Consider the following 26,084-nt stretch of genomic DNA (forward strand, 5'->3'; position numbering starts at 1 on the left):
AATTTATGTATCGAGAAATTACATAAGAATATTGTTACAAAATAATATGGACGGAAAACATTATTATCTTTTGATAATCAAACATGCAATCTAAGAGATGAAAATAGAATCCGAGAGGTGAAGAGTTAACCTCTGTGGAGTGGATGAGAAGGGACATGAAGAGGTAATCATGGATTATAGTTGTTAAAATATTTTATTTTCACTTGATGATTATATCAACTAATGAATACATAATAAGTGTTATTATATATAATTTCATAAATTAACCATGACTAATTATTGAGTATATTTTTTGTCTCAATTTATATTGTATCATAATAAATTAATTTATGTTTACATAGACACATAGAGTAGATAAGTATTTTATAGAGAGTGGTCGGTGTTTGAATGGTAAAATGTCCAAAATGTCCTTTTTCATTCTAGCCGCGTTGATGTGAACTTCCTAACAAGAATAGTGAAACGAAAAAAAGAAAGAAAGAAAAATTAAATGAAAAAAAAAAAAAAAAAAGAGGTAATAGTGACGAAAGAAACTGATATCATATGGACCAATTGGGAACTGGGGGACCATTCATCTGCCTAGTCATCTTCTACTTGTCCTTTTATGTCATGCTGTTAAAGGTCTTTTGTACTACAACTTCTATTATTCAATCTTTTTTTTAATTTTGCTGGGGTACATGTAACATGTAACCAGTGGCAGGTACACATTTTTTTAATTTTCTAACCAAATTCAATAATATTATCTCGTTTTCCACGACTCTGAATATATCTCTGTCTCTTCCTTTCTCTCTTTCCTTGTACCATCTTCAACCATTCCCTTCATTTTCTTCTTCTCCTCCTTTTCTTTTCAATATTGAAGCTGAGAATCAAAGAATTTTCGAACCCATATAGATTATTCAGTGGAAGATTCAGTTGAAAAGAAAAAAGGTGCAGTTTTTATTTTTATTTTTTTAAAAATCTCCCGTTGTTTTCATGTTATTATTCATTTATTCTGCTAGAATCTTGTGTTATCTAATGGTTGATTTATCTTTCTCTGTTTATAATTCTTAATTGTTCGGTTTTGAGAAGTTTTTGCTACTAATTGTTACACTACTAGTATATTTTTTGTTTTTGTTCTTGGCTAGATTATATTGCTGATAATTGTTTATATCAATTGGATTAAGATTTTGTTACTTTTGAGGTTTGAGTTCAAATTTTGTTTTGTGAAAAATGAAAGTTTGTTGCCTAAAAGGGTATCAGCTAAGTTGTCTCCTGTTTATGTAAATTGAGTATTGTTTTTTATTTTTGCTTTTTGAGTGATTTTTTCTCTCCAGAAATCACTAGTTTTAGGTCAACTTTGAAGGCTGCCATGATTTACAAGTATAACAATTTCTGAAGATCATTAGTGTTTGGCCCTTAGTTTTTTGGTGGGGTCACGTTATTAAAGAATTAAATAAATCCTTTACCTAAAAATGATATGTGAAAGAAAAGGTAAAAAGATTCAAAGATTCTGCAGAAAGTCCCTCAAGGTTAATTCAGATTCTTCTTGTCTCTTTATCTTGAGCTGACTATTGATAAGAGAACTTTAAGAATATTCCGTCACTTCTTCAGAAAAGGTGTCTTTTGTTATTGTTAAGCTAGCTTGATTATTTATATCCTTATTAGAGATTCCCCTGTCCAATTTTCTACTCCAAAGATGGTTGATTTTCTTGCTTTAACTCTTAACTCCTCTCCTTCTACTATTACTTTTGAACGTTAAAAAAAGATAAAGAATCAAAAGGTGAACTTCTTGACTCCTTTTAGCTCATTGTATTGTTATCGGATAACTGGATATGTCGCTGTAGGGGTAGATGCCAACCATCTCTTCTTTCTAGGAACACTTGTAGTCTTGTACTATTACTGGGTTTTTTATAAGTATATGTTGTTTCTCCAGAATTTAATGGCTAACAAAAATTCTCCCTTTTGACGACTGCCCTGCCTTAGCTACTTTACAAACACTACCTATGGATTGTCTCCTTTTTTATATACTATATGGTTATTTTTCTGTCGAGTCAGAGTATAATGTCTCTTAAGTAATGTGCCCTTCCTTGAGACCTCTCTGGTGGGTTAAAACTTGAAATGATTGGCTGATAAATAATTTTTTTTATATTGGTCCGATGTCCTTAAGATGATTATGTCACTCATAGAGGTTTTATTTTTGTCTTTTTATGTTATTTGGTCACAGGGTAAAGATAGCTTGTAAAATGTTGTGGACTTCACTGGGGGTTTTTCTCTGATATGACCTAGCAGTAGTGTCAGGTCTCTTCTCCTAAGAAATTCATTAGTAATTTGGGCGCTGCTCCGTTTGCTTCTTTATTTTGCTGCTACATTTGATTATTCATGTAGAAAAGTTTCTAAGTTGGTGTTATAGTGTTCCATTGCGAGAATATTCCCTTACGATCATATTAATGTTGTTTTGCAGTTTTCACCTGCTTGACTGGATTTGGTCGATCTGCCCTCTTGAATTGATTCAGAACTATTGTGATCATACTCCATGAGTAACCTCAAGCTTGGGGTTGAAGTTGTTGGTGCCCACAATCTCCTGTCTAAAGATGGGAAAGGCTCATCTAGTCCCTTTGTAGAGCTTCACTTTGATGGCCAAAAGTTTCGCACCACAATCAAAGAAAAAGATCTGGACCCTTATTGGAATGAAACTTTCTATTTCAACATTTCTGATCCTAATGACTTGACAAGCCTCACACTTGAAGCTCTTGTTTACAACAATAACAAATCAAGCAATTCTAAATCATCTCTTGGGAAGGTTAAGATCAATGGATCGTCCTTTGTTCCATACTCTGATGCTGTTCTTTTGCATTACCCTTTGGAAAGGGCAGGCTTTCTCTCCCGTGCTAGGGGAGAGCTTAGCCTGAAAGTCTTTATAACTGATGATCCATCAGTTAGAGTATCAAACGTGTTTCCTGCAGTGGATTCTTCAACACATATCAGTTCCCTTTCAAGCCTAAGTGATGAACCTACACAACAAATTCCGGATTTAACACCTGAACCAGTTGCTAATGGTAGAAAAGGTTCTAGACGCACATTCCACCACCTGCCAAACTCGAAGCATCAACAACAAGAGCCGTATTCTTCCTTTGCAGATTCCCGTCAACCAACAAGATTTGGGGCTGATCAGATGAAATCTACCTCTCAGGGGCCAAAACTAGTGAGGATGTACTCAGGTTCATCTTCACAGCCAGTTGAATATTCACTGAAAGAGACAAGCCCTTTCCTTGGAGGAGGGCGTATAGTTGGGGGCCGAGTTATTCGAGGTGGCAGGCCATCCAGCACATATGATCTTGTTGAGCCTATGCAATTCCTGTTTGTGAGAGTTGTGAAAGCACGAGATCTGCCTTCTAAAGATCTCACGGGAAGTCTTGACCCTTATGTTGAAGTAAGAGTTGGGAACTACAAAGGAGTCACGCAGCACTTCGAGAAGAATCAAGATCCAGAATGGAATACAGTTTTTGCTTTTGCTAAAGAAAGAATGCAGTCTTCTGTTCTGGATGTTGTGGTTAAGGATAAGGATATGATAAAAGATGACTTTGTTGGGATTGTTCGAGTTGATCTGCATGAAGTTCCAACCCGAGTTCCTCCCGATAGTCCATTGGCTCCAGAGTGGTATCGCCTGGAAAACAAGAAAGGCGAGAAAAAGAAGGGGGAACTGATGCTTGCTGTGTGGATTGGTACACAAGCTGACGAAGCATTCCCTGATGCTTTTCATACAGATGTAGCTAGTCCAATAGATATGTCAGTGCCCTCCTCACAAATCCGCGGAAAAGTGTATCATTCTCCTAGGCTGTGGTATGTTCGTGTCAATGTTATTGAAGCACAGGACTTAGTTGTGTCAGAGAAAAATCATTTTCCTGATGTCTATGTGAAGGCTCATATTGGTAACCAGGTGCTGAAGACAAAACCAATTAGAACTCAAACAATGAATGCTCTGTGGAATGAGGATCTGATGTTCGTTGCTGCTGAACCGTTTGATGAACATCTGATTCTGTCAGTTGAGGATCGTGTTGCTTCCAACAAAGGTGAGGCCCTGGGAGTGGTCATTATCCCATTAAACACTGTTGAAAGGCGTGCAGATGATCGATTTGTTCGATCAAGATGGTATAACCTCCAAGAACCCGGTTCAGTTGAGATCGAAGAGCCAAAGAGGAAAGACAAGTTTTCCAGTAGGATCAATCTTCGTGTATCACTAGATGGAGGATACCATGTACTTGATGAGTCTACTCATTATAGTAGTGATCTTCGACCGACAGCAAAGCAGCTTTGGAAGCCATCAATTGGTATATTGGAATTAGGTATCCTGAATATTGATGCACTACACCCATCAAAATCAAGAGATGGAAAGGGTACAACAGACACATATTGTGTGGCAAAGTATGGTCACAAGTGGGTGCGGACCAGGACAGTTATTGACAGCTTAAACCCGAAGTTTAATGAGCAATACACTTGGGAAGTCTATGATCCAGCTACTGTTCTCACAATTGGGGTTTTTGACAATGGACAGCTTGGAGAAAAAAGTTCAAATGGCAAAAGAGACATGAAAATTGGGAAGGTTCGTATTCGGATCTCAACACTTGAAACTGGTCGAGTATACACGCACTCTTATCCATTGCTTGTCCTTCACCCGTCAGGTGTGAAGAAGATGGGAGAATTGCATCTTGCTATACGATTTTCATGTGCATCGATGGTCAACATGATGTTTCTGTACTCTAGACCCCTTTTACCAAAAATGCATTATGTGAAACCATTGTCTGTAGCACAGCAAGATCTGCTGCGACATCAAGCTGTAAATATTGTGGCTGCACGGCTAAGCCGTGCAGAACCTCCTCTCAGGAAAGAAGTGGTTGAATACATGAGTGATGCAGATGCACACCTCTGGAGCATGAGGCGCAGCAAAGCAAACTTTTTCAGGCTGATGTCCGTCTTTAATGGATTATTCTCTGTTGGGAAATGGTTCGGAGATGTATGCATGTGGAAGAATCCTATCACGACATCATTAGTACATGTTCTCTTCCTTATGCTTGTCTGTTTCCCAGAATTAATCCTCCCAACAATTTTTCTGTACATGTGCCTAATAGGGCTTTGGAACTATCAGTACCGGCCGAGGTACCCTCCTCACATGAACACAAGAATTTCACATGCTGATTCAACACACCCTGATGAGCTTGATGAGGAATTTGACACATTTCCTACGTCACGGAGTTCAGAACTTGTTAGGATGAGGTATGATCGTCTGAGAAGTTTGGCCGGTCGAATTCAGACAGTAGTAGGAGATGTGGCCACGCAAGGGGAGCGAATCCAGGCACTGCTGAGTTGGCGAGACCCACGTGCCACTATACTATTCATTATATTCTGCCTGCTTGCTGCCATTGTGTTGTATGCTACACCTTTTCAAGTGTTTGGTGTCCTGTCTGGCTTTTACGCGATGAGGCATCCCAGGTTCCGCCACAAATTGCCATCAGCACCCCTAAATTTCTTCCGCCGACTTCCAGCTAAGACTGATAGTATGCTATAGGTTTGCTGGTGTTATGTCGAAAGTTTTCTGTGATATTTTCTGAAATCTGATTGTAGTCATTGTCCTCGAGGAAAATTTTGCCTTCCGGCCAAGGAGTTGAACATAGCTCGGGGCCTGAAAAATAAGACCTGGAAACCAAAGAATGGTCTAAAGTTTGATTTGTTTGTATATGTTGTGCAGCAAGTTAGTTGCATTCTCAGCACATTTTGCAGCTTTGTCAAGACTCTTGGAATGTAAGATGGATTAGGCAAAGATGCTGAGAACTGCAGTGTTTGTATATCAAATTTGTACTGTTTATTTTCTCTGAAGTGCATACTGTCCAGTTGATAGTAACATCTTTTCCTTGGATCTTGATATCATCTGAGATAACATTCGTGTTTGAACATTTACCAAAGCAGTGAAATTAAGTACTGTATTTAGGATGAAAGTCCACCAATTCCAACTGGAAAAAAGGATTTTTAACTAAAACAGCCCAGAGATGAGAAAATTCGATGAATTGAAGGCTTATTTTCTATTGTACTGTACTATATTTTCTTTTCCAACAGCTAAATGGGTCAGCATGCATTGAGAAACATCAGTAAGTGATGCATCACTACCATGTTTAACTTCGTCGTGATCTCCACGATTTCAGTAGTAGTATAATTGATATCACAGCAAAATATGATTACTTGTAACAAGATCAATACTAATGGTTGTAGCCTATTACTATGTTATAAGAACATAAATGAATACCGGTTTCCATGTTTGGTCACCAGATGAAACGACATGTTATTCTATTACTGTGCAGAAAAATACAATATTGTTTTCAGCAACTAAGGAATCTAAGACAACAAAATAACCCTCAAGTTTTTATCCTGTTATGTTGTGGTACAATATTGCCTTGCTACAGTAGGAAACATGATTAGGTTTAAGCCGTGGAGGTAAAGTTGCAGAGACTGAAAACTCCAATTTAGATGTCTAACATTTGAATACAATACCAGAGAAAAGAAGACAAAAAAACTGTGGCCGTCGAGGAAAGTAAAGAAATTATTATCACATATGTCCAATTTTACTATAGTCTAATAACTGGAAAAAATATATAAGAACTCCAATAGACCATTTGACTGCTAATTTCCATAAGTGCATACTTAATCATACACAACTAACATTTGAACACAATTTCAGAGAAAGGAAGAGGAACAAAAACCATGAAGAACTCTAGCGGGGGAACATCACTTCTGGTGTTGCTGGTTTTTGCTACTCTTACTTACTGCTCAGATGCAAGATTACAGGCTTGTCAGCCGAGTGAAAAAATCAGAGGCATAAAGCCACCTCCAGGACAATGTAATCCCGAAAATGACTCGGATTGTTGCAAACAAGGCAAGATGTACACCACTTACAAATGTTCGCCTCCTGTGACGGGTAATACCAAGGCTGTTTTAACCTTGAATAGCTTCCAAAAGGGTGGAGATGGTGGTGGACCATCGGAATGTGATAACCAATACCATTCTGATGATACTCCAGTCGTTGCCCTTTCAACAGGATGGTACAGTGGAGGAGATAGGTGCCTTAACTATATCACTGTAAGTGCTAATGGCAAAAGCGTGAAGGCTAAAGTTGTAGACGAATGTGACTCTACCATGGGATGTGATGACGAACGTGATTATCAGCCTCCGTGCCCGAATAACATTGTTGATGCCTCTAAAGCAGTGTGGGAAGCCTTGGGTATACCTGAAGGTGATTGGGGCGATTATGACATCACATGGTCTGATGCTTAAGTTATAGTATCTATGTTATCGTTGAAATATGATGATTGTGTACATACTCGGATTATGTGTAATATGTGGCATAAATACTACTTAATTCTCATGTTATTGTTCTGATTTTACAGTTAATGAAATTCTGTTCATATCAACTTTTGAACTCATTGAAATATGAGTAAGTTTCATGCCTATGAAAGAGATATGGTCAGTGAAATCTGAAAAACATGACTTGGTTCAGTAGCTAATCTAAACCTACAACAGTTTGACCAAGATCAATCAATCAATCAATCAGTCAACTAGGCTTCAGAACCAATTTAGTTGATCTCAGCTATACAAATCCTGTATATCATTCAATGGTTGCATCAGTTAGACTATTTTTACACTAACTCGTACTTCATCAGTTTGATCCAGCTATACTTTGTAGATGCACAGCGTTATGAATTGGCCTCAAATGGGTAAAAACTGAGCTGCTTTAACTTTTATAATGATGGTCACTTCCTGGCAAAATAATGTGGAATTCAGCACTTCCAGAATGAAGAATTTCATTTAGCTCTAGAGTTGCTTTCAGGGTCCTCTGCTCCTCACATTAGTTGTGTTAACTTATGTTCGTCTTTCGGGAACAATTTGATATTTTGTAGCACTGCTGCCCATACAAATAGTCAAGACGACAACTCGACAAGTCAGTCCCATCCTACGGATAACACCTTCATGACGCTGCAGAGCAGGTCTGGACCGTTTGGTGATGATTTGAGAGAAGGTCACAAACAGGTTTTTGAGGTTGCAGAATCTGTTGCAAGGGGCCTTTCCAATTTTGAATTGGATAACATGATTCAGGATGAATTCAAAATCAATAAGGAGAAGGAGGCCTTCAGTCCAATAAAGATGGTTGCTGCCTCAAAGCTGGCTTGGTGTTCCTGAAAATGAATTGAGCAAGTTGATTATAGTTTCGCCGGATGCATAGAATCTAGAACTTGATTTTTTCATGATGGAGTTCCATCCATTTCATTTACAAAAACATATTTCTTCTATGTATGTGAAGTTATTGGCTACAGTTCTTTGTAATAATTGATTATGATATCAACGACTAAAATTAGTCTTAATCTCCTCTATCATTATTGATGTCTCGGGAAAAGATGATTGTGACAGAATCAAGACTAGCTGATGTAGTATGTTGTACATAAAAGATATACAGATGCTAGAATACAGGTTTTCATGTTTAGCAACAAGATGAACCAATATGATGTTCTATACTGTGCAGAAAATACAAAAGTGCTTTCGGCAACTAAAGAATCGAAGATAATAAAATAACTCATTAAGTTCTTGTCTAATTAGGTACTGGTAGAATGCCTTGCTAGAATAGAAAAAACATGAATAGGCATAAGCCGTGAAGGTAAAGTTGCAGAGACTGAAAACTCCAATTTAGATATCTATTAGTACGAAAAAATAAGCTGCGACTGTCACAGAAAGTAAAGCAGTTATAATCACATATGTATGCTTAATCATAAGAAACCTTTCATGCCTTGAGCAGAATATTGGCATTTTCTGCGACCGAAACACTATATAAACAAGTTAGATCATCTTAGTCTCCACACAACCAACATTTAACAACAAAACCAGAAAAGAGAAGAGGAACAAAAAATATGAGGAAGAACTCTAGCATGGTAACATCACTACTATTGTTACTGGTTTTTGCTACTCTTACTTACTCCTCAGATGCAAGATTACAGGTATGTCAACCGAGTGGAAAAATCAAAGGCATAAAACCGCCTCCAGGACAATGTAACCCCGAAAATGACTCGGATTGTTGCAAACAAGGCAAGATGTACACCACTTACAAATGTTCGCCTCCTGTGACCGGCAACACAAAGGCTGTTTTAACACTAAATAGCTTCCAAAAGGGTGGAGATGGTGGTGGACCATCGGAATGTGATAACCAATACCACTCTGATGACACTCCAGTTGTTGCCCTTTCAACCGGATGGTACAGTGGAGGAGATAGGTGCCTTAACTATATCACCATTAGTGCTAATGGCAAAAGTGTAAAGGCTAAAGTTGTAGACGAATGTGACTCTACCATGGGATGTGATGACGAACACGATTATCAGCCTCCATGCCCGAATAACATTGTTGATGCCTCTAAAGCTGTCTGGGAAGCCTTGGATATACCTGAAGGTGATTGGGGCGATTATGACATTACTTGGTCTGATGCTTAGTGCATCATTATAGTATTTACCTTATTATTCAAATATGATGATTGTGTGCATACTCAGATTATGTAAAATATTTTGCAAAGATACTATCAAATTCTTGTGTTTGTTGTGATGAAACTACAGTTAATGAAATTCTGTTCGTATCAACTTTCTAAGTCATTCCAATATGAAATATCATGCCTATGAAAGAGACATTATTAGTGAAATCTGGAAAACAAGAATTGGTTATGTAGCTTATCCTCTCTCAATCTAAACCTACTACAGTCTGACCAAAATCAAATTAAAACACATGAAATTTTTACTTTGCCAAAGTTATTTACACACCTAGAAAAAAGAAAATTATTTACATTAAAAAGTCAACCAACTAAAAACTAGTTATCCCTTTAAAAAGTTTGGTTAGAAAAAAGTTATCTCATGATTAGTTATACCGGGATTAGTTATTCCACATTTTTATGGGGATAACTTATTACGGGATTAATTATACCGCAATTTTCTTTCAACCAAACATGGGATAAACTTTCTTAAATTTAGTTATGGATTAATTATTCTTTTATCTCTCCTACCAAACGAGTAGGAACTATATTCGGTAACTCACATTAATATTACTCATTTTTATTCCTATTTTATGTACTCCATAGTTTTATATGATAACTAAACAAATCTTTCTTTACCCCTCTCTGTTCTACCATAAACCTACCCACGCACCTCACTAACCCTTCCTCTGCTAAACACCACCTCTCTCTTAAACCCTTGATCTGCTTCAATTAGTCTTGTTTGGATTTTAGGGTATGTTTGGTTGAGAATGACGGAAAAGTCGGAAATAGTAGAAAGCAGCAACGGGGTGAAATTGGACCCTTTGTCTGTTTATGATTTTACTGATGATGATTTACTATGCCTATCATCAGAGAGAAGAGTAGTAGAAATTAGTCCTGATTCTGCTGCGGAATCTTCCATTGACAGAAAAAAAAAACCACACAATGCTACTGAATCTCCAGATAATGCAAGCCCTAATAAATCTGTTGGGCAAATTTCCACTGCAAGAAGAATGACCCGCTCTCAGACGCCTCATAATGGAGCAGCTCAGCCTACTTTGAAGAAATCACTAAAATACCCTAGAGCTGTAAGAGGTAAATTAGTTGGAAAACATATTAAAAGGAGGAAGCTTGTTAATGCTTCTGGCAAAAATAAGGGTAAATCTGTACAGGCGAATGAAGTTATTGGATCAAAAAAGAGAAAGGTGGATGCTGCACAAAGGGGACAAGCTCCTAGCTCCTCCTCCAATTTGAAGGTATGTATTTTCTCAACCTTTTTCACTGGTTTATTTGTATTTAATGTATTTGTATGTGTATATTGTCTTTGTCTATGTAATTCTTATATGCTGAATGTATATTAATAGTATATATGATGTGTTTGCATAATGTATATTTTACTGTCTACAGCAATATTCATTGTATATACTATATATAGACTTTTTAGGTGCATACACAACTATTACAGTGTATATACTTTGTGTATAGTCAACAGTATTAAGTATACAGGTGCTACTTGGTGAATTTTTTTAACTGTTCACTAACATCAATTGCACTTTTTTGGAATGCAGACTTGGGATTTCTACATTCCACCAAACAAACATTTTCACACGCGTATAAGTTCGCACACAAATTGTGAAGTCGTTAAATTGTTGAAGAGCAAGTTGGATGATAGACAGCTCCAGATCTTCAGGGGAACCATATTCGGGTATTTTCTTGATTTGCCTAATGTAGTTGTACAGAACCAGCTTATACATTCCCTATTGCTCAGGCAGGTGGTCCCAAAAAGAGAGGACGAACTGTGGTTTAAAGTGAACGGGACCAAGTTGCGTTTTGGACTGGCAGAACTAGGGATTATTACTGGTTTGAAATGTTGTGGTGATGCTGATAAGGGCTATGAATCTAGTAGTACCAATAGGTTGATGGATATGTACTTTTCTGGACTTGAAAAAGTACCCAAGCAATCATTGATTGACTGCTTCCTTGAAAAGAGATGGAGGTCGGACGAGGATGCGGTCAAGATTGCTGTGTTGTATTTCATACACACATTCTTGTTCTCAAATGGGTCTAGGGCTAGATTCATCACGAAGGCTGATTTTGATATTGTTGAGAGCGGGGAGTATGAGACATTCCCTTGGGGTATACTTGTATTTAGAGCCATGGTGGAGACCATGAACAATAGGTTGCGGACAGGTCTAAAGATGTATAGGCTTGGGGGTTTACCTTTGGCTTTTCAGTGCTGGTTCTATGAGTGCTGTACCTATGTTGATGGCAAGTGGGCTCACCGGATTGACAACAAAGTGCCCCGTATTCTTAATTGGAAAATTCGGAGGCAACCGACCTTGAACGAGTTGTCTAGTGGGATCTTCAAGATGAGCGGGGACAAGGTAAATTGCAAAGTCAATATACATAATCTGTAATATGCAGTATAGTAAATGTATATGCAGTGTATACAGCATGTGAAATAAATGTATATGGTACATATCTTTACTATTCTGTGGGCTGTTTTTCATCTATTTTCATCTACTCATTTAAATTCTTTTCTTTATGTAGTTGAAGTTGAAGAATGTTTCTCCTACGGAGTTTGAGCAAATTCACTTGGATTTGCCTGAATCATCTGGAATTCCAAATGATAAGGAGGTGGATTCGGCTGAGCTTCCTGAAGTTCATCCTAGTGATGATGACTTTAGCACTCCACCTCCTAAAAGAAGCAAAAATCAGCCGAAGACTAAATCGGATCCCCCAGTGAACAATTTGGAGATGAGTGATGAGATCCAACGACTATCTGATGGACAGTCGGAGTTGAAGAGTGATATTCGAAAGGTATGGACAGTTCTGTCTATATTTTAGTGTAACATTTAAGTTTATATACACACAAACGGCTGTTTCATTTTGTTTTTGTTTTGTTTTCTTAGGTCCTTAAAGCAACCGTCTCTCTTAAGGAACAAATGATGGCGTCATTTGCAGATGTCTTTAAAGCAATTGAGTCTTTGTCAAAGAAACAACCAGAAAAGGATGATTCAGAAGTATTGCACATAGAATTGATCCGTTTTTGTTTTTACTGGAGTACACTAATATTCTGTGATGTTTTCAGCATATTATTGTAGTTTATGCTGTTCTTTTTTTCTTTTCATTTTTGACAGATTGATGGAAGAGATGGCCACCATGACAGACATGGTGATGGTGATTCCGGTGGTTTTAACGCTAATGATGACCATGGTAGTGACGGCCCAGATCATGGTAAGGACTCCATCGGTTGCAAGGAGAATAGTGAGGAAGGCAATGTTGAGGCCATGGATGGATGATGATTTGACTTAAGGTAATAAGCAGGTTGAGATTGCAGAATCCATCACGGAGGACAAGAAAGACAGAGCAGCCTAGTGCAAGCAGCTGTACTGTTTGAGTCCTTGTCCAATTTGGAACTGGCATAAACAGGTTAGGATTTTTCAAATCTATAAGAAGGTCTTGCCTATTCAATCCGCACCAGTGGTGACTATTTCTACTGGATGGTATAATAGACGTGCAGTCAATGAGAGTGACAACGGTGGGGTGTAATGCGGACCCTGGTTGTCGATTGGTCTTCATGTCCAAATAATATGGTTGCTGCTCAAAAGCTGTGTCTGGAAAGCCTTAGGAGTTTCTGCAATTGAATTGGGCAAGGTGATTATAACTTGAACAAGAATTGCTTTTGTGATTTTTTAGTCCCGTCCATTTCGATCACAAAAGCATTTATGCTGTGTTTATATGTAAATTTTATTGGCTTCAGTTTTATGTAATCATAAGATATTCATATCATCAATGAAAATAATCTCTTTGAGATTGTATTAGTACTTTTTTGATGATATTAAAAATTAGCACTTAAAACCTTTAGTATTAAGGTGGAAAGGCCTACAATTATTCGTACTGGCAAATAGATTCCTAACTAAAGCAGCATAAGAAGTACCAAAATTCCATGAACTGAAGCCTTATAATTCTATTCTACTGCACTATATTTCCTTTTCCAACAGTCAAATTAAGGAGTATTCATGGAGAAACATTAACTTCAGCGGCGGTATAAATATCACTGGAAAAGGATATTGCAACTAAATAAAGACTAGTTGTTGTAATATGTGACGTTATGCATAAAAGATATACAAATGCTAGAATACAGGTTATTATGTTTATTGACAAGATGAAACAATTTTGGAAAAATTACACTGTATAGTCGCTCTTAAAATAATAGCCAAAAAAATATTTTTTTTTTATATACATATACATTTCTATATGTTATATACAAAAAATATACAAATTCTATACACCTTTGCTGCTACCGAAGGTAAATAATCATTAATCTTTGCCAACAGTTTTGTTGTTGTATTAATATACAGGGAAAAACAAAATTATTTTCAGCGACTAAAGGGTCCAAGACAATAAAATAACCCATCAAGTTCTTGTCATGATTAGGTTTAAGCCGTGGGGTTAAGGTTGTAGAGAGTGAAAACAACCGTGATGGTCAAGGAAAGTAAAGAACCTAATTAAATATGTTCGATTCTATTACGCCAAATAACGAAGGAACTATGAGAACAGTACTCAACTAGATCGTTTGACTGCTAAACTCCTCGGCTGTATAATTACTTACTAAGAAACCTTTCATGCCTTGAGCAGAATATTGGCGTTTTGTCTGACCATAACACTATATAAACCAGTTAGATCATCTTAGTCTCCACAGAACCAACATTTAACAACAAAACCAGAAAAGAGAAGAGGAACAAAAAACATGAAGAACTCTAGCATGGGAACATCACTTCTATTGTTACTGGTATTTGCCACTCTTACTTACTCCTCAGATGCAAGATTACAGGTATGTCAGCCGAGTGGAAAAATCAGAGGCACAAAGCCACCTCCAGGACAATGTAACCCGGAAAATGACTCAGATTGTTGCAAACAAGGCAAGATGTACGCCACTTACAAATGTTCGCCTCCTGTGACCGGCAACACAAAGGCTGTTTTGACACTAAATAGCTTCCAAAAGGGTGGAGATGGTGGTGGACCATCGGAATGTGATAACCAATACCACTCTGATGATACTCCAGTTGTTGCCCTTTCAACCGGATGGTACAGTGGAGGAGATAGGTGCCTTAACTATATCACCATTAGTGCTAATGGCAAAAGTGTGAAGGCTAAAGTGGTAGATGAGTGTGACTCTACCATGGGATGTGATGACGAACACGATTATCAGCCTCCATGCCCGAATAACATCGTTGATGCCTCTAAAGCAGTGTGGGAAGCTTTGGGTATACCTGAAGGTGATTGGGGCGATTATGACATCACATGGTCTGATGCTTAGTGCATCATAATCATATGAGAAATTGATTAAGTTTTCACAAGAAAGTATTTGTGCCTTAGCGCATCCATTTCTTGTTTGTTAGCGCTTATGGTATGGTTTGAGTATGATGATTGTGTGCATACTCCTAGTATTTGTAATATGTGGTATAGATACTACTGTATTCTCATGTTTATTGTTGTGAAATGAAAGTGAAATTAAATATTGTTCATATTTACTTTTCAAGTGATAGTAAAATGTTAGTTTTATTACAAGGAATGCTAACATGTTGAGACAAACATGGTTAGTGAAATCTGAAAAGCAGGACTTGGTTCATAAGCAAATCTGGACCAACTACAGTTTGATCTCAAATGGTTTAAATTAAATATAAGCTGCTGTAACTTTTAAAATGATGCTCACTTCCTGGAAAGGGAAGAAAAAGCAAATTGCTGCTTTAAACATAATATTGTGGAATTTAGTACTTCCATGACTGCAGTTTCATTTGGCTCCACTGCTTTGAACATAACATTTCAGGGTCCTCTGCCTCTCTCTTTACTTGTGTTATTGTATCATCTTCTTTGGTAAACAATTTGATAGAGTACTATATTCTACTAGAACTGACGGAAACCAAAAAATTATTTGCCATTCAACTAAAAAGGTAAGAGTTTACTGGAAGGATATGAAAAACCTGAACCATTGGAATAACTCAAAAAGAATTGAAGGAATTTCAATAGTAAAACTTGGTTTAAGGGGGTCTAAGAGCTCTATTTGATGTGTCTCATCCCTCAAACGTTCTTTTGCAAATAAGTTCAAATCCTAGTTGGAAAGATTTTATAGCTATGCTTCTCTAACATAGCTACTAAAGCCCTTTTCTTTTTAGTTTCTAAACTAGCAGGATCGCGATTCATGAGACATCAATAGTGTAAAATTGATCCGTTGATCAATAAAGGGATCTTGCAGTCAGAAGATAGGATCTGAATTCTGAAACTACTGGTCTTCAGAATTTTGTGACTGAGGCATGAGTTTATGCCATCTTTTGCCTGTATCCCATTGTTTACAACATTTTCATACTCATGAAAAAGGACAGAATAGTAAACTAAATTAGAGCAGTTGGTTCCAAAACACAGCTTTGATGAGGACGTTATTTCATTCAGATGACAAAATAAAACGAGGCGTGTCTTTGTGAAGGCAAAATTAGATTCTTAATAATACTAGATTGAAAGCTGATTTTGAAGAATTTATGCACAGGAGATCATTTGCACTTGTTCTGAGCCAAGAAAATGAGAAAATATTTTTGGGGAGATGTTTCGCGAAAATTAAGTCATTTTTTAGTGTTTGGTTCTAGAAATATCTTCTGGGAAGACATTTTTCACCAAGTCCTCATTTTTCTTCACAATTATCTCTACTCTTAATTTATTTTACTGTTTCAATCATTATTATCAATCTTTTAATATATGTTTGCTGATACTTTTATCAATATTTAATATATGTTTTTTTTTAGAAAATATTTTCCGCTCTCCAACCAAATAACAGAAACATTAAAATGACTTCTACCATACCAAACACATCCAACTCTTTCGGAGTTTCCGGACATAATGAGTTCTGCAAATGAAACCAAGTGACAGAACATAAGAGATAGAAACAGACTGATTGATGTACCTATTAATTCCAAAACAGAGCGTCGTGACTGCCAAGGAATGCAGAATAATTGTTTTAAGATATCCCAACTGGTGATGTTAGCTTTATAAACTCTTGTTAGTGGATTATGTACTAATCAATTTGTCTAACTCATCCATAATTATAAAAGAACTTTCAAATGGATTGAGCACAGTTTTGGCATTTTATTTGATCAATGTTATATAAACAAACTAGAATGCCTTACTCTTCACTCATAACCAACATTTGGAAATAATACCAGAGAAGAAAAGTAGAGATAAACTCTAGCATGGGAACATCACTTCTATTGTTACTGGTATTTGCCACTCTTACTTACTCCTCTGATGCAAGATTGCTGGGTTGTCAGCCGAGTGGCAAAATCAAAGGCATAAAACCGCCTCCAGGACAATGTAACCCCGAAAATGACTCGGATTGTTGCAAACAAGGCAAGATGTACACCACTTACAAATGTTCGCCTCCTGTGACGGGTAATACCAAGGCTGTTTTAACCTTGAATAGCTTCCAAAAGGGTGGAGATGGTGGTGGACCATCGGAATGTGATAACCAATACCACTCTGATGATACTCCAGTCGTTGCCCTTTCAACCGGATGGTACAGTGGAGGAGATAGGTGCCTTAACTATATCACTGTAAGTGCTAATGGCAAAAGTGTGAAGGCCAAAGTTGTAGATGAGTGTGACTCTACCATGGGATGTGATGACGAACACGATTATCAGCCTCCATGCCCGAATAACATTGTTGATGCCTCTAAAGCAGTCTGGGAAGCCTTGGATATACCTGAAGGCGACTGGGGCGAGTATGACATTACATGGTCCGAAGCTTAGTGCAGCAGTAAAGTATTTATGGTATCCTTCAATATCATGTGCATACTCAGACAGATCATGTGTAATATGTGGCATAGACGATACTATTAAGATTTCATGTTTGTTGTGAAATTACAGTTAGTGAAAGTTCTGCTCATATCGACTTCTGAAGTCATAGTAATATGAAGTTTCCTTTCTATGAAAGACATATGATTAGTGAAATCTGAAAAAAGAGGACTTGCATTAGCTAATCAAAACCTATAAGGGTTACAACAGTTTGACCAAGATCACTCGATCAATGTACTAGGCAATAGGCATTAGTCTCAAGTTAGTTGGTCGGCTATATTAATCTCTCTCTTATATCCTTCAAGCTTGCATCAGTTAGAGTTTATTTCAACAGGATGGTATAATGAAGGTGCAACATAACATTACCATTATTGCTAGAGGTTGATGTATAGAAGCTTTTTTTGTCAATAAAAGTGACAAACGTGGGGTGTAATGCAATCCCAGGTTGTCGGCCTCCAGGTCCAATAAATATGTTTACTCTCCAAAGCTGTTTGTAAAGCCTTAAGAGTTCCTGAAAATGAATTAGGCAAGTCGATTATAATTTGGTCCAATGCATAGAATCTAGAACTTGCTGTAGTAAATTTGTAGTTCAATCTATTTCATTTACAAAAGCATTTCTATATGTGTTTGCAAATTTTATCGGTTACAGTTCTTTTCGGTCATTAATTTTGATATCAACAATGAAAATAAGTTCTTGATCATTTCATGTGTTCAGATGAGAAATAGCATCCTTACAATGAACTAATATTGTCACAATATACAAGAGGAGGTCCACTATTCTAACAATTTGGACTAAAGGTATTGGATTTGGCCGGACATGTATTATGCATTCTAGATCGGCCCCTGCTAACAGACCCACTTATTATGAAAGCAGTGACGACAAAAGTATTCAGGTGGAAAATCCTCCAACGAATCAATTGGCTAAAAAGATTTCTAACAGCACACAGAACTATCAAAATTGGAAGGATTGAAAGTTTATTTTCTATTCTACTGCACGATATATTCTAACAGGCAAACTGAGTTGTATGCATGGAGAAACATTAAACGATAGGTTACCATTTTTAAATCAGTCTTAATCTCCCCTATCATAATTGATGTCACGGGAAAAGATGATTATAACAAAATCAAGATTCGACTTGTTTTAGTCTGTTACGTCATACATAAAAGATATACAGAAGCTACAATACAGGTTTCATGTTTGGCAACCAGATGAAAGTTGAAACAATCTGTTGTTCTGTTAATTACTACACAGATTAATACAAAATAGTTTTCAGCAACTAAAGGGTCCGAGAAAAGAGAATAACAAATCAAGTTTTTGTCATATTAGGTTGTTACGTTTAAGCCATGGATGTAAAGTTGAAAAGATAGAAAATTCTTATAAAGATATTGTTGAGGTTTTTGTTATTTAAGATGAAATAGTCTTAAAATGAGGGTAAATGGGAAATGAAGGGAAAAATGAAATTTTTGAGTAAAATTTTAAGTTTTCCCCTCTTGACAATGAGACATTGTCCCATATTAGAAGAGGAAAAGATTTTTGGTGGGTATATATATAATTGCTTCTTGTAGCTCTTAAAGAGTTAAGAAGAAAGCAAGTCTCGCGCCGTCGTCGTCGCTCGCTCTGCTCGGCTTCGGATTTCCATACGATTTTTTGAGTTTCTACTCCTTTGTTCTGCATTGTATGATTCGTTCTATCCTGGGAGGAAATAATTCATAACCTTGGGTACTAGGAGGGGATTAAATTCTTTAAGGAAACACTGTGAATTCAGTGGGCTTGAATTAATTACTGTTTCATTACGATAACTTATATTTCCCAAAATTATTATTTACAAATACAGCAATATTGGCGGGACTAACAAATATCAACTTGTAGAAAACACTGTGAATTCAGTGGGCTCGAATTAATTACTGTTTCATTACGATAACTTATATTTCCCAAAATTATTATTTACAAATACAGCAATATTGGCGGGACTAACAAATAGAAAACAAAGGCCGTGACCGTCAAGGAAAGTAAAGAAGTTATAATCAACTGTGTCTAAGTAACATAAAGGAACTATTTAAAAACAAAGGTTCTCCACCAGACCATTTGACTGCTAAAATCAATAATTTTATACTTAATTAAAAGAAACTTTTCATGCCTTGAGCTGAAAATTGGCATTTTGTCTGACCAAATTACTATATAAACCAGTTAGATCATCCCAGTCTCCACAAAACCAACATTTGAAAACAAAACCAGACAAGACACCAGGACTAAACCATGATGAACTCTAGCTCGCTTCTGGTGTTGCTAATCTTTGCCACTTTTACTTACTGCTTAGATGCGAGATTACAGGTATGTCAGCCGAGTGGAAAAATCAGAGGCATAAAGCCACCTCCAGGACAATGTAACCCGGAAAATGACTCAGATTGTTGCAAACAAGGCAAGATGTACACCACTTACAAATGTTCGCCTCCTGTGACCGGCAACACAAAGGCTGTTTTGACACTAAATAGCTTCCAAAAGGGTGGAGATGGTGGTGGACCATCGGAATGTGATAACCAATACCACTCTGATGATACTCCAGTTGTTGCCCTTTCAACCGGATGGTACAGTGGAGGAGATAGGTGCCTTAACTATATCACCATTAGTGCTAATGGCAAAAGTGTGAAGGCTAAAGTGGTAGATGAGTGTGACTCTACCATGGGATGTGATGACGAACACGATTATCAGCCTCCATGCCCGAATAACATCGTTGATGCCTCTAAAGCAGTGTGGGAAGCCTTGGATATACCTGAAGGTGATTGGGGCGATTATGACATTACTTGGTCTGATGCTTAGTGCGTATTACTAGCAGAACAGTACCACATGTATGATGATGTGAATATCTGAATTATCTCTATTATGTGCATTTAAATCTATTGAAGTGCTGTACTCTCTTGCGACGTGAGATAGCAAACTTGTATCTATTTGCATGTTATATTGTTTTCTATTGAATGGTTAGAGACAGATTTCAAACTCAGGCAGACATATCAGTCCAATGAAATCAAGAAATAATAAAAGTATGTCTTCCACCACAAGATCAAGAAAAAATTCGCCAATTTCATGGAACAGTCTGTTTCTAGAAGACAACCCACAATATGTTACACACGCTGGCGGAAGCCTCCAGCATGAATTGAACTACTACTAAAGTAGAAAGGCAGATTCAAGTTAAACTGCAAAAAAAACTCCTATATCACTACAATCTATGGTGCTGCTGATGGTTATAAGAACATGTCTCATGTCAAGGTGGTAGGACTGGAGAAATCAGAACATAATATATACAGTGCTCACTCATCTACCTACATATGAAGTAGTCATCCTCGCATCAAATCAATGTCAATATGGCCTGTTTGTAGATCCATCTGCCTTGAACTAGGCCATACTCCCATTGAAGAGGATGGTGTAAGATTCTGGTTCGATAGAGCATCAGCTGGATTTACAGAATCGCCAGTAGTTTGAAGATCTGAAGTTCCTGCGCTTTGTACACTTTCTGCAGCTCTTTTCTTTGCCTTCGAACTTGAGCATAAAAAGCTTCCCACTATTACCTGAAGTCATTCACTTTCAATTTCAGGATTTGAACAGGTAAGTGATAAGTCAAGGGTCTGAATTCGCCACAAGATAAGAAGGCTTAGCCTCCATGTCATCAAGCGAGCAAGCAGTTTAATAGGAAAAAACCAATTTCGTCATGATCTAGAGATGATAACACAATTATATACAATATCTAAAACAAGTCAAACACTTTTGAGATTCAAAGGTGCATGTGGGTTAGAATGGAAGCAACCTTATTTAGTTTCTTACTAATTTCCAAATGACTTCATCATAGTATCACGAAGATAGCCAAAAACCTAATGATTTCTGTTCAAAGACATCAAATGGAGATCTCGATAAGATGAAAGGCATTGAAAATAATACCTGAATCGGACTTGCTGCAATTAGAAGACCACCAACTCCACCACCTATCACGCGACCATCTGGATTAGCAAGAGTAACACTAAGGCTACCAATCCTACCCCGAGATCCACCACTATCGCTGACCAAGAAAGAGCCCGATAGACATAATATCTCAAACCGTCCCTGTATGGGATAAGAACATTTGCTTGGAAATTTATTTTTGCAGAAAAAAGATGGAGAATGAGAAGGTAAATGAGGTAATATGCAATAATATACTTAAATCAGTACTTAACACAATTATAATCAGTACAAAAGTTCTGGCATCTGCAATCAATAGCTACGGATAAGTACGATCAGTTTCCTCACTAGTGCAATTTAAATGTCAAACCAAGAAAAAGTGACTAGTGAATTAAAACATTTATACATAAGAATTAAGCAAACAACCATGAAGTCTAGGCCACAAAATTTCTTAATCTATGAGTTAAAAATTCTCCAATTGGGTATTAAGGACATAGGCAATTAGCTCTCAAAGTTATTTCAGGGTTAATAACATATCCAGGTAACATTAACAGTTTTATTTCCTATTCATTAGCAAACAACTCAATTTCACCTTTGCATCTCAAGCAAAGATAAAAACTTCCTGCAGATCAGTCTGAACTATAGACATTTATGCTCTCCATTTAGGAGATATCAATTTACTGTTATAAGCTTGAAAAATTATATTTTTGGAATTTAATGTTAGTCTTCAGACCTCATATGTAACAGTGCCACCAGAAGTTGATGGCTGACGAAGAGTTACAGTGGAGATGACACCATTTGCTGATAAAATACATATTGATCTAGGCCCTTGTTGCGAAAATGACATTATTTTTGTTGTGATGTCCTGCAGGAAAGCCGCAAATGAACCACTCATTAATATTGTTAGTGCCAGAAATTAAATTAAAATAGAAAAGGAACTGAATGGCTGAAAGAGCACTAATTATGGTAAGCCACAAGCAGTTTTTCCAATTGAAGTTATAACAATATTCTACTGTGCTCAAGCGTAGAATCACCTTTTAGTTGTTAATTCAAACATAATTTGACTTTTCACTTTCAAGTGTCAACTATTAAAAGAAACCTCCTAAGATAAGTGATTCCAGATTCTCCTTACATACTCAATTCATTAAGCCAACTACAGCTAAAAAGGCACCCATAAACAGCAGAATGGTACTATGAGAGACTTTCAGAGATGTTTATCAATATATTGAGATTGCAAACCTGTAAAGAAAAATCGTTAGTTGTTTCTAGTTAGTGACAAGTAAGTTCCAATGCAATAGTTAAGCGCAAAAACCGTGTAAACACTTTGCTTTGCCCTTTCCCCCTTCCACAAACAAACGCACCCAATCCGATGGAGAGAAGCATATAGCAACCAAATAATCCCTCTCATTGCATATGCTCATGTACTGATCAATCTAGGTCCCTGAAGATATCTAGACCAAAATAAATGATACTATTTCTTTTTCTTTCTTTGCTATTTGAATTCATTACGTTACTTCTTTCTCAAGTTCATAGAAAGCCTAACGTTGGAAAATAAACAGGGGGTGGAAAAGTTCATTCCCATGCTCTTACAATTTCCATGTATAAAGCTGTAATGTGCCAGCATGGTAGAAGCGAGAAAAAAGTTAAAAGAGTAGTTTCAGTCATGCTATCAATGTGATATGCTAATTTACACACTCTAAAACATGTGAATCACATACTTCTCCTACAGCAATCATGATGACATGCGGGGTAAAACCAATTCCAGCTGTATTGGACAACCATCCACCTAGCAAAAGAATCAACCAATTATAAGACAATCAAATGGCAAGTTGGCAACCAAAGAAACATCACAGCTGCAGGAATTTCGGAAAATTCTCAACGGATAGAAAACAATACTCACATTGATGAATAACACTGATACTTAACAAAGAAAGAAAAGAATTTTATGAAATTTCAACCTCGTGTAGAAAGTACATTTTACTTTCTTTAGGACAATTATTGAATTTGGTGGTTCGGATTTTCCACTCTGAAGCCTCATGTGACTATAAAATGCTTCTGTGTACTTATCCGATCAATATGCTTTATCATCCTTTTACATATCTATCTATCTTATATGAGGTAGCTTTATTGCAAGAGAATTCCATTCACTATTCAGGAAGACACAATGATAAGCAAAATTATAATGATGCAGATAGCCAACTGCAAAAAGGAATATTTTGTGGCCTAAGAGGAATGCAAAGAAGCAAGTTGGTAGAGCTTCCTCAATCAGATGGTTCTTGATTAAACAAAGAACTTAGCAAAAAACTACTAAGAGTACTAAACAAATATATCAGGTGACTACCATTTAACTACTCAAATTGCCAGGATCCATGGAAATGCAAACTAAAGGGAGAAATTACCAAAAGACGCAAGTTGCTGCTTTCGTCCAGTCCCTGGTGGCCTTCCTCTACCCCTCTTCTGAGTTGGGATTAATGTCATCGCCTGAGTAGACGGAGGTGGAGTCAATGCCAATGACATCGCCCCTTGAGCTCCATACTTCCGAGGCCTACCCCTCTTTCTGCGCACAGGCTCACCTTGTGGCAATGCTGATGATGCACCAATACTACCTATAGGGGATATCGTCGAAGAAGGATCCACTACTAGTGTTTGTGGAATCGAAGCGCCACTACTACTAGATTGAAAGGGAATATTGGCAGTAGGTAATGAAGGATTAATGCTTGGTGATCCCTGTAAGCCAGGGGCATTCCCACTCATCCCTCTCTGCATATAGTAAGGAGCGGAACCAGGTAACATCATACCTTCCCTTCGATCCATACATTTATTTCTTTTCTCAGAACTCCAAAAACAATAAATCCCCTTTAAACAGTTATTTAGATCTCAAAGGAAAGGGGATCAAAGTCACAGCTCTTTGTGCTAAACATTAAAGGTGGTCTTCACAACATGAAAAGCAGTAAAAGTTGCAGCCTTGGATAAATGGCATAAAAAGACTGAACTTCCTTAAACACTGAAGGGAACTTTATTATACACATTCAGTATCTCCTTAAAACCTCTCAATTAGTGCAAAATCTGAAAAGATTTTAAGACTGTGTTAGTGATATGAAGTTAAGAAATAGCAACATAAACTAGGCATATAGATAAAAGTAGAAACACATTAAAGTAAGAGAATGATAGGAAAAGAGTCCCGACTTACTAAATTCAACAGATAAACAAAACAAGAGGCTAAGAGACATGTGCATGGGAAGTGAAATGCAAGTTCAAAGCAAAAGCGCTAAGATAAACAAGAAAGAACACGAAAAAGAATACAAGAACTTTTAGCAGCTTACCAAACCAATTAGAAAAGGAAAGGGGCTTCACATTTAAGAAAAATGCAAAAACAAACAGATGCTAAACTAATATATTAGTCTGGTCTATCTTCACCTTACCATTCAAAACCAACCCTTAATTAAACACCAAGTTTCTGCTTCATGGACAAAATCCCACAAACCATTTAAAAAGAAAGAGCCAAAACCCAACAAAGAAATCAATGTCATTGCATCAGGAACAAAAACCCCAGTAATAAAAATCCATTCTTGATATTGCAAATTCAATAAAGATCACAACTTTATGATATTTTTGCCCAAGAAACTGACACCAAATTGATTAAAATGCAAAAAGGAGGTAACCCTTTTGGGGGAAAAGAAAGTTTAAAGCATAGATAAAGAAAGAGGGGGGAAATGGTGAAGTTAGTATAACCTGTGACAAGTCCTTATCTGAAATGAAAATGGAAATTCAAATGTGGGGTAGGGAGAGCTATTTCTGTTTCAGTTTCAGAGGGTATAGATATGTTTTGTGTCATTGTGTGGTATGTGAGAGAGAAATTGAGTGATGCCAATTTGTTTGAGCAAAGTTTCTGAAGATTGAATTGAAGAGAGAGTATATGCGTTCTGTCAAACCTGAAAAAAGGCGCTGAGTGGATAATGCCGATATTTATTGCGCTGATTGAATTTAATAACGACTTTTCAATTTGCTTGTCCATTTCCACGCGCAGTTTGTGGCGCGTTGGCACGCCCATTTTTTAACTAGTCGTCAGTTTGTGATGGAAGGAATTAGTAATACATGAATTATAATGTAAAATTATTTTTTACTGGATATTTGATTGTCTAAAATAGAATGTATGGTAAAATTTAACATATGGTTTATTTTGTTAAATTTAATAAAATTGAAAGGTGTTGGTGTTGGAAAAAAGATAATGGGCAATTGTTTTTTTTGGGTGTTTAATTTATCCATATATTGTTATTTCAAGTTTATATTAAGTACAAAATAATACACAAATTGGTGTATTAATTCATACCAAGATTAACTATGCATGATTCAAATACTAATCAAAGACCGGATAAAACAATATCAAATTTGATATCTTCATATATTATTTCATCCATTCATATAGTCCTAACTCCTAAGGTGTTGAGTCGTTACTTGCTTTTAGAGCATTTTGTTAGGAAAATGTGGGATTATAACACAACTACACAAGAATTACGCTGACGTGGGATTAAATATTTGAGTTATGAAATCGGATGTGCTTTATCTCTTGATTGTTCATAATGTAAGTTAAAAATTTAAAGTGGTAACAAAGTTTTCGTCTCTAATACCTTATTATCCTTCATTATAACTACATACAAGATAGTTTACTCACTTGCACGGATTTCACTAATTGGCCAATTATTTTAACTTGAACAATGCCCTTCTCTAACTCATCCGAGACAGAGTAACTTTGTTGAGAGATGGTTTGAGTCAGTCTGTCAGAGCAATT

General features: G+C 36.8%; 6 protein-coding genes, 1 non-coding gene and 1 pseudogene across 11 annotated transcripts; 6 read left to right on the forward strand and 2 right to left on the reverse strand.

Moving 5' to 3' along the window:
* The first annotated feature begins 675 nt into the window (after window positions 1-675).
* On the forward strand, window positions 676-5,872 carry LOC104092369 (FT-interacting protein 3-like). 3 transcript variants are annotated; one of them, XM_009597961.4, is made up of 3 exons: window positions 676-924; window positions 2,201-2,299; window positions 2,438-5,872. In XM_009597961.4, exon 3 carries the CDS (start codon window positions 2,510-2,512, stop codon window positions 5,537-5,539), a length of 3,030 nt encoding a protein of 1,009 aa, XP_009596256.1. In that variant the 5' UTR covers window positions 676-924; window positions 2,201-2,299; window positions 2,438-2,509; the 3' UTR covers window positions 5,540-5,872. The 3 variants fall into 3 exon arrangements, with proteins under 3 accessions (XP_009596256.1, XP_009596257.1, XP_009596255.1); XM_009597962.4 differs by having other exon boundaries at window positions 2,201-2,274; XM_009597960.4 differs by lacking the exon at window positions 2,201-2,299.
* On the reverse strand, window positions 1,734-1,856 carry LOC117275822 (U6atac minor spliceosomal RNA). Its single transcript, XR_004506032.1, has one exon. It is a non-coding gene; the product is annotated as a U6atac minor spliceosomal RNA (small nuclear RNA).
* A 785-nt stretch (window positions 5,873-6,657) lies between the features above and the next one.
* On the forward strand, window positions 6,658-7,392 carry LOC138896897 (putative ripening-related protein 1). Its single transcript, XM_070182500.1, has one exon. It carries the CDS (start codon window positions 6,727-6,729, stop codon window positions 7,294-7,296), a length of 570 nt encoding a protein of 189 aa, XP_070038601.1. The 5' UTR covers window positions 6,658-6,726; the 3' UTR covers window positions 7,297-7,392.
* Window positions 7,393-8,858: 1,466 nt separating this feature from the next.
* On the forward strand, window positions 8,859-9,638 carry LOC104092370 (putative ripening-related protein 1). The gene has a single exon (XM_009597963.4). It carries the CDS (start codon window positions 8,922-8,924, stop codon window positions 9,492-9,494), a length of 573 nt encoding a protein of 190 aa, XP_009596258.2. The 5' UTR covers window positions 8,859-8,921; the 3' UTR covers window positions 9,495-9,638.
* A 512-nt stretch (window positions 9,639-10,150) lies between these two features.
* Window positions 10,151-13,347, forward strand: LOC104092372 (uncharacterized). Its single transcript, XM_009597964.4, has 5 exons — window positions 10,151-10,779; window positions 11,092-11,907; window positions 12,074-12,343; window positions 12,436-12,546; window positions 12,664-13,347. Exons 1-5 carry the CDS (start codon window positions 10,294-10,296, stop codon window positions 12,823-12,825), a joined length of 1,845 nt encoding a protein of 614 aa, XP_009596259.1. The 5' UTR covers window positions 10,151-10,293; the 3' UTR covers window positions 12,826-13,347.
* An 825-nt stretch (window positions 13,348-14,172) lies between these two features.
* LOC104092376 (putative ripening-related protein 5) lies at window positions 14,173-17,433 on the forward strand (annotated as a pseudogene).
* Window positions 17,434-19,624: 2,191 nt separating this feature from the next.
* LOC104092377 (putative ripening-related protein 1) lies at window positions 19,625-20,366 on the forward strand. The gene has a single exon (XM_009597972.4). The coding sequence runs from the start codon at window positions 19,625-19,627 to the stop codon at window positions 20,183-20,185; it is 561 nt and encodes a 186-aa protein (XP_009596267.2). The 3' UTR covers window positions 20,186-20,366.
* A 10-nt stretch (window positions 20,367-20,376) lies between these two features.
* LOC104092373 (AT-hook motif nuclear-localized protein 9) lies at window positions 20,377-25,226 on the reverse strand. 3 transcript variants are annotated; one of them, XM_009597965.3, is made up of 6 exons: window positions 25,028-25,226; window positions 23,695-24,361; window positions 23,014-23,081; window positions 22,029-22,160; window positions 21,299-21,460; window positions 20,377-20,931 (listed from the first exon to the last, which is right to left on the reverse strand). In XM_009597965.3, the coding sequence occupies exons 2-6, from the start codon at window positions 24,107-24,109 to the stop codon at window positions 20,701-20,703; spliced, it is 1,008 nt and encodes a 335-aa protein (XP_009596260.1). In that variant the 5' UTR covers window positions 24,110-24,361; window positions 25,028-25,226; the 3' UTR covers window positions 20,377-20,700. The 3 variants fall into 3 exon arrangements, with proteins under 3 accessions (XP_009596260.1, XP_009596261.1, XP_009596262.1); XM_009597966.4 differs by lacking the exon at window positions 25,028-25,226 and adding an exon at window positions 24,718-25,020; XM_009597967.4 differs by lacking the exon at window positions 25,028-25,226 and adding an exon at window positions 24,713-25,020.
* Window positions 25,227-26,084: the final 858 nt, after the last annotated feature.

The sequence above is a fragment of the Nicotiana tomentosiformis genome, chromosome 1 (genome assembly GCF_000390325.3).
Source record: "Nicotiana tomentosiformis chromosome 1, ASM39032v3, whole genome shotgun sequence".
NCBI lineage: Eukaryota > Viridiplantae > Streptophyta > Magnoliopsida > Solanales > Solanaceae > Nicotiana > Nicotiana tomentosiformis.

Bases quoted from the DNA above. Each gene is read 5' to 3' on its own strand.
- LOC104092369 (XM_009597961.4), top strand. From the start codon at position 2,510: ATGAGTAACCTCAAGCTTGGGGTTGAAGTTGTTGGTGCCCACAATCTC.
- LOC138896897 (XM_070182500.1), top strand. From the start codon at position 6,727: ATGAAGAACTCTAGCGGGGGAACATCACTTCTGGTGTTGCTGGTTTTT.
- LOC104092370 (XM_009597963.4), top strand. From the start codon at position 8,922: ATGAGGAAGAACTCTAGCATGGTAACATCACTACTATTGTTACTGGTT.
- LOC104092372 (XM_009597964.4), top strand. From the start codon at position 10,294: ATGACGGAAAAGTCGGAAATAGTAGAAAGCAGCAACGGGGTGAAATTG. The intron at 11,908-12,073 runs GTAAATTGCAAA...TTCTTTATGTAG, and splicing joins TCAAGATGAGCGGGGACAAG to TTGAAGTTGAAGAATGTTTC. The intron at 12,344-12,435 runs GTATGGACAGTT...TTGTTTTCTTAG, and splicing joins TGAAGAGTGATATTCGAAAG to GTCCTTAAAGCAACCGTCTC.
- LOC104092377 (XM_009597972.4), top strand. From the start codon at position 19,625: ATGATGAACTCTAGCTCGCTTCTGGTGTTGCTAATCTTTGCCACTTTT.
- LOC104092373 (XM_009597965.3), bottom strand. From the start codon at position 24,109: ATGGATCGAAGGGAAGGTATGATGTTACCTGGTTCCGCTCCTTACTAT. The intron at 22,161-23,013 runs GTATGTGATTCA...GCTTTCCTGCAG, and splicing joins TCATGATTGCTGTAGGAGAA to GACATCACAACAAAAATAAT. The intron at 20,932-21,298 runs GTATTATTTTCA...GAATGACTTCAG, and splicing joins TTGCAGCAAGTCCGATTCAG to GTAATAGTGGGAAGCTTTTT.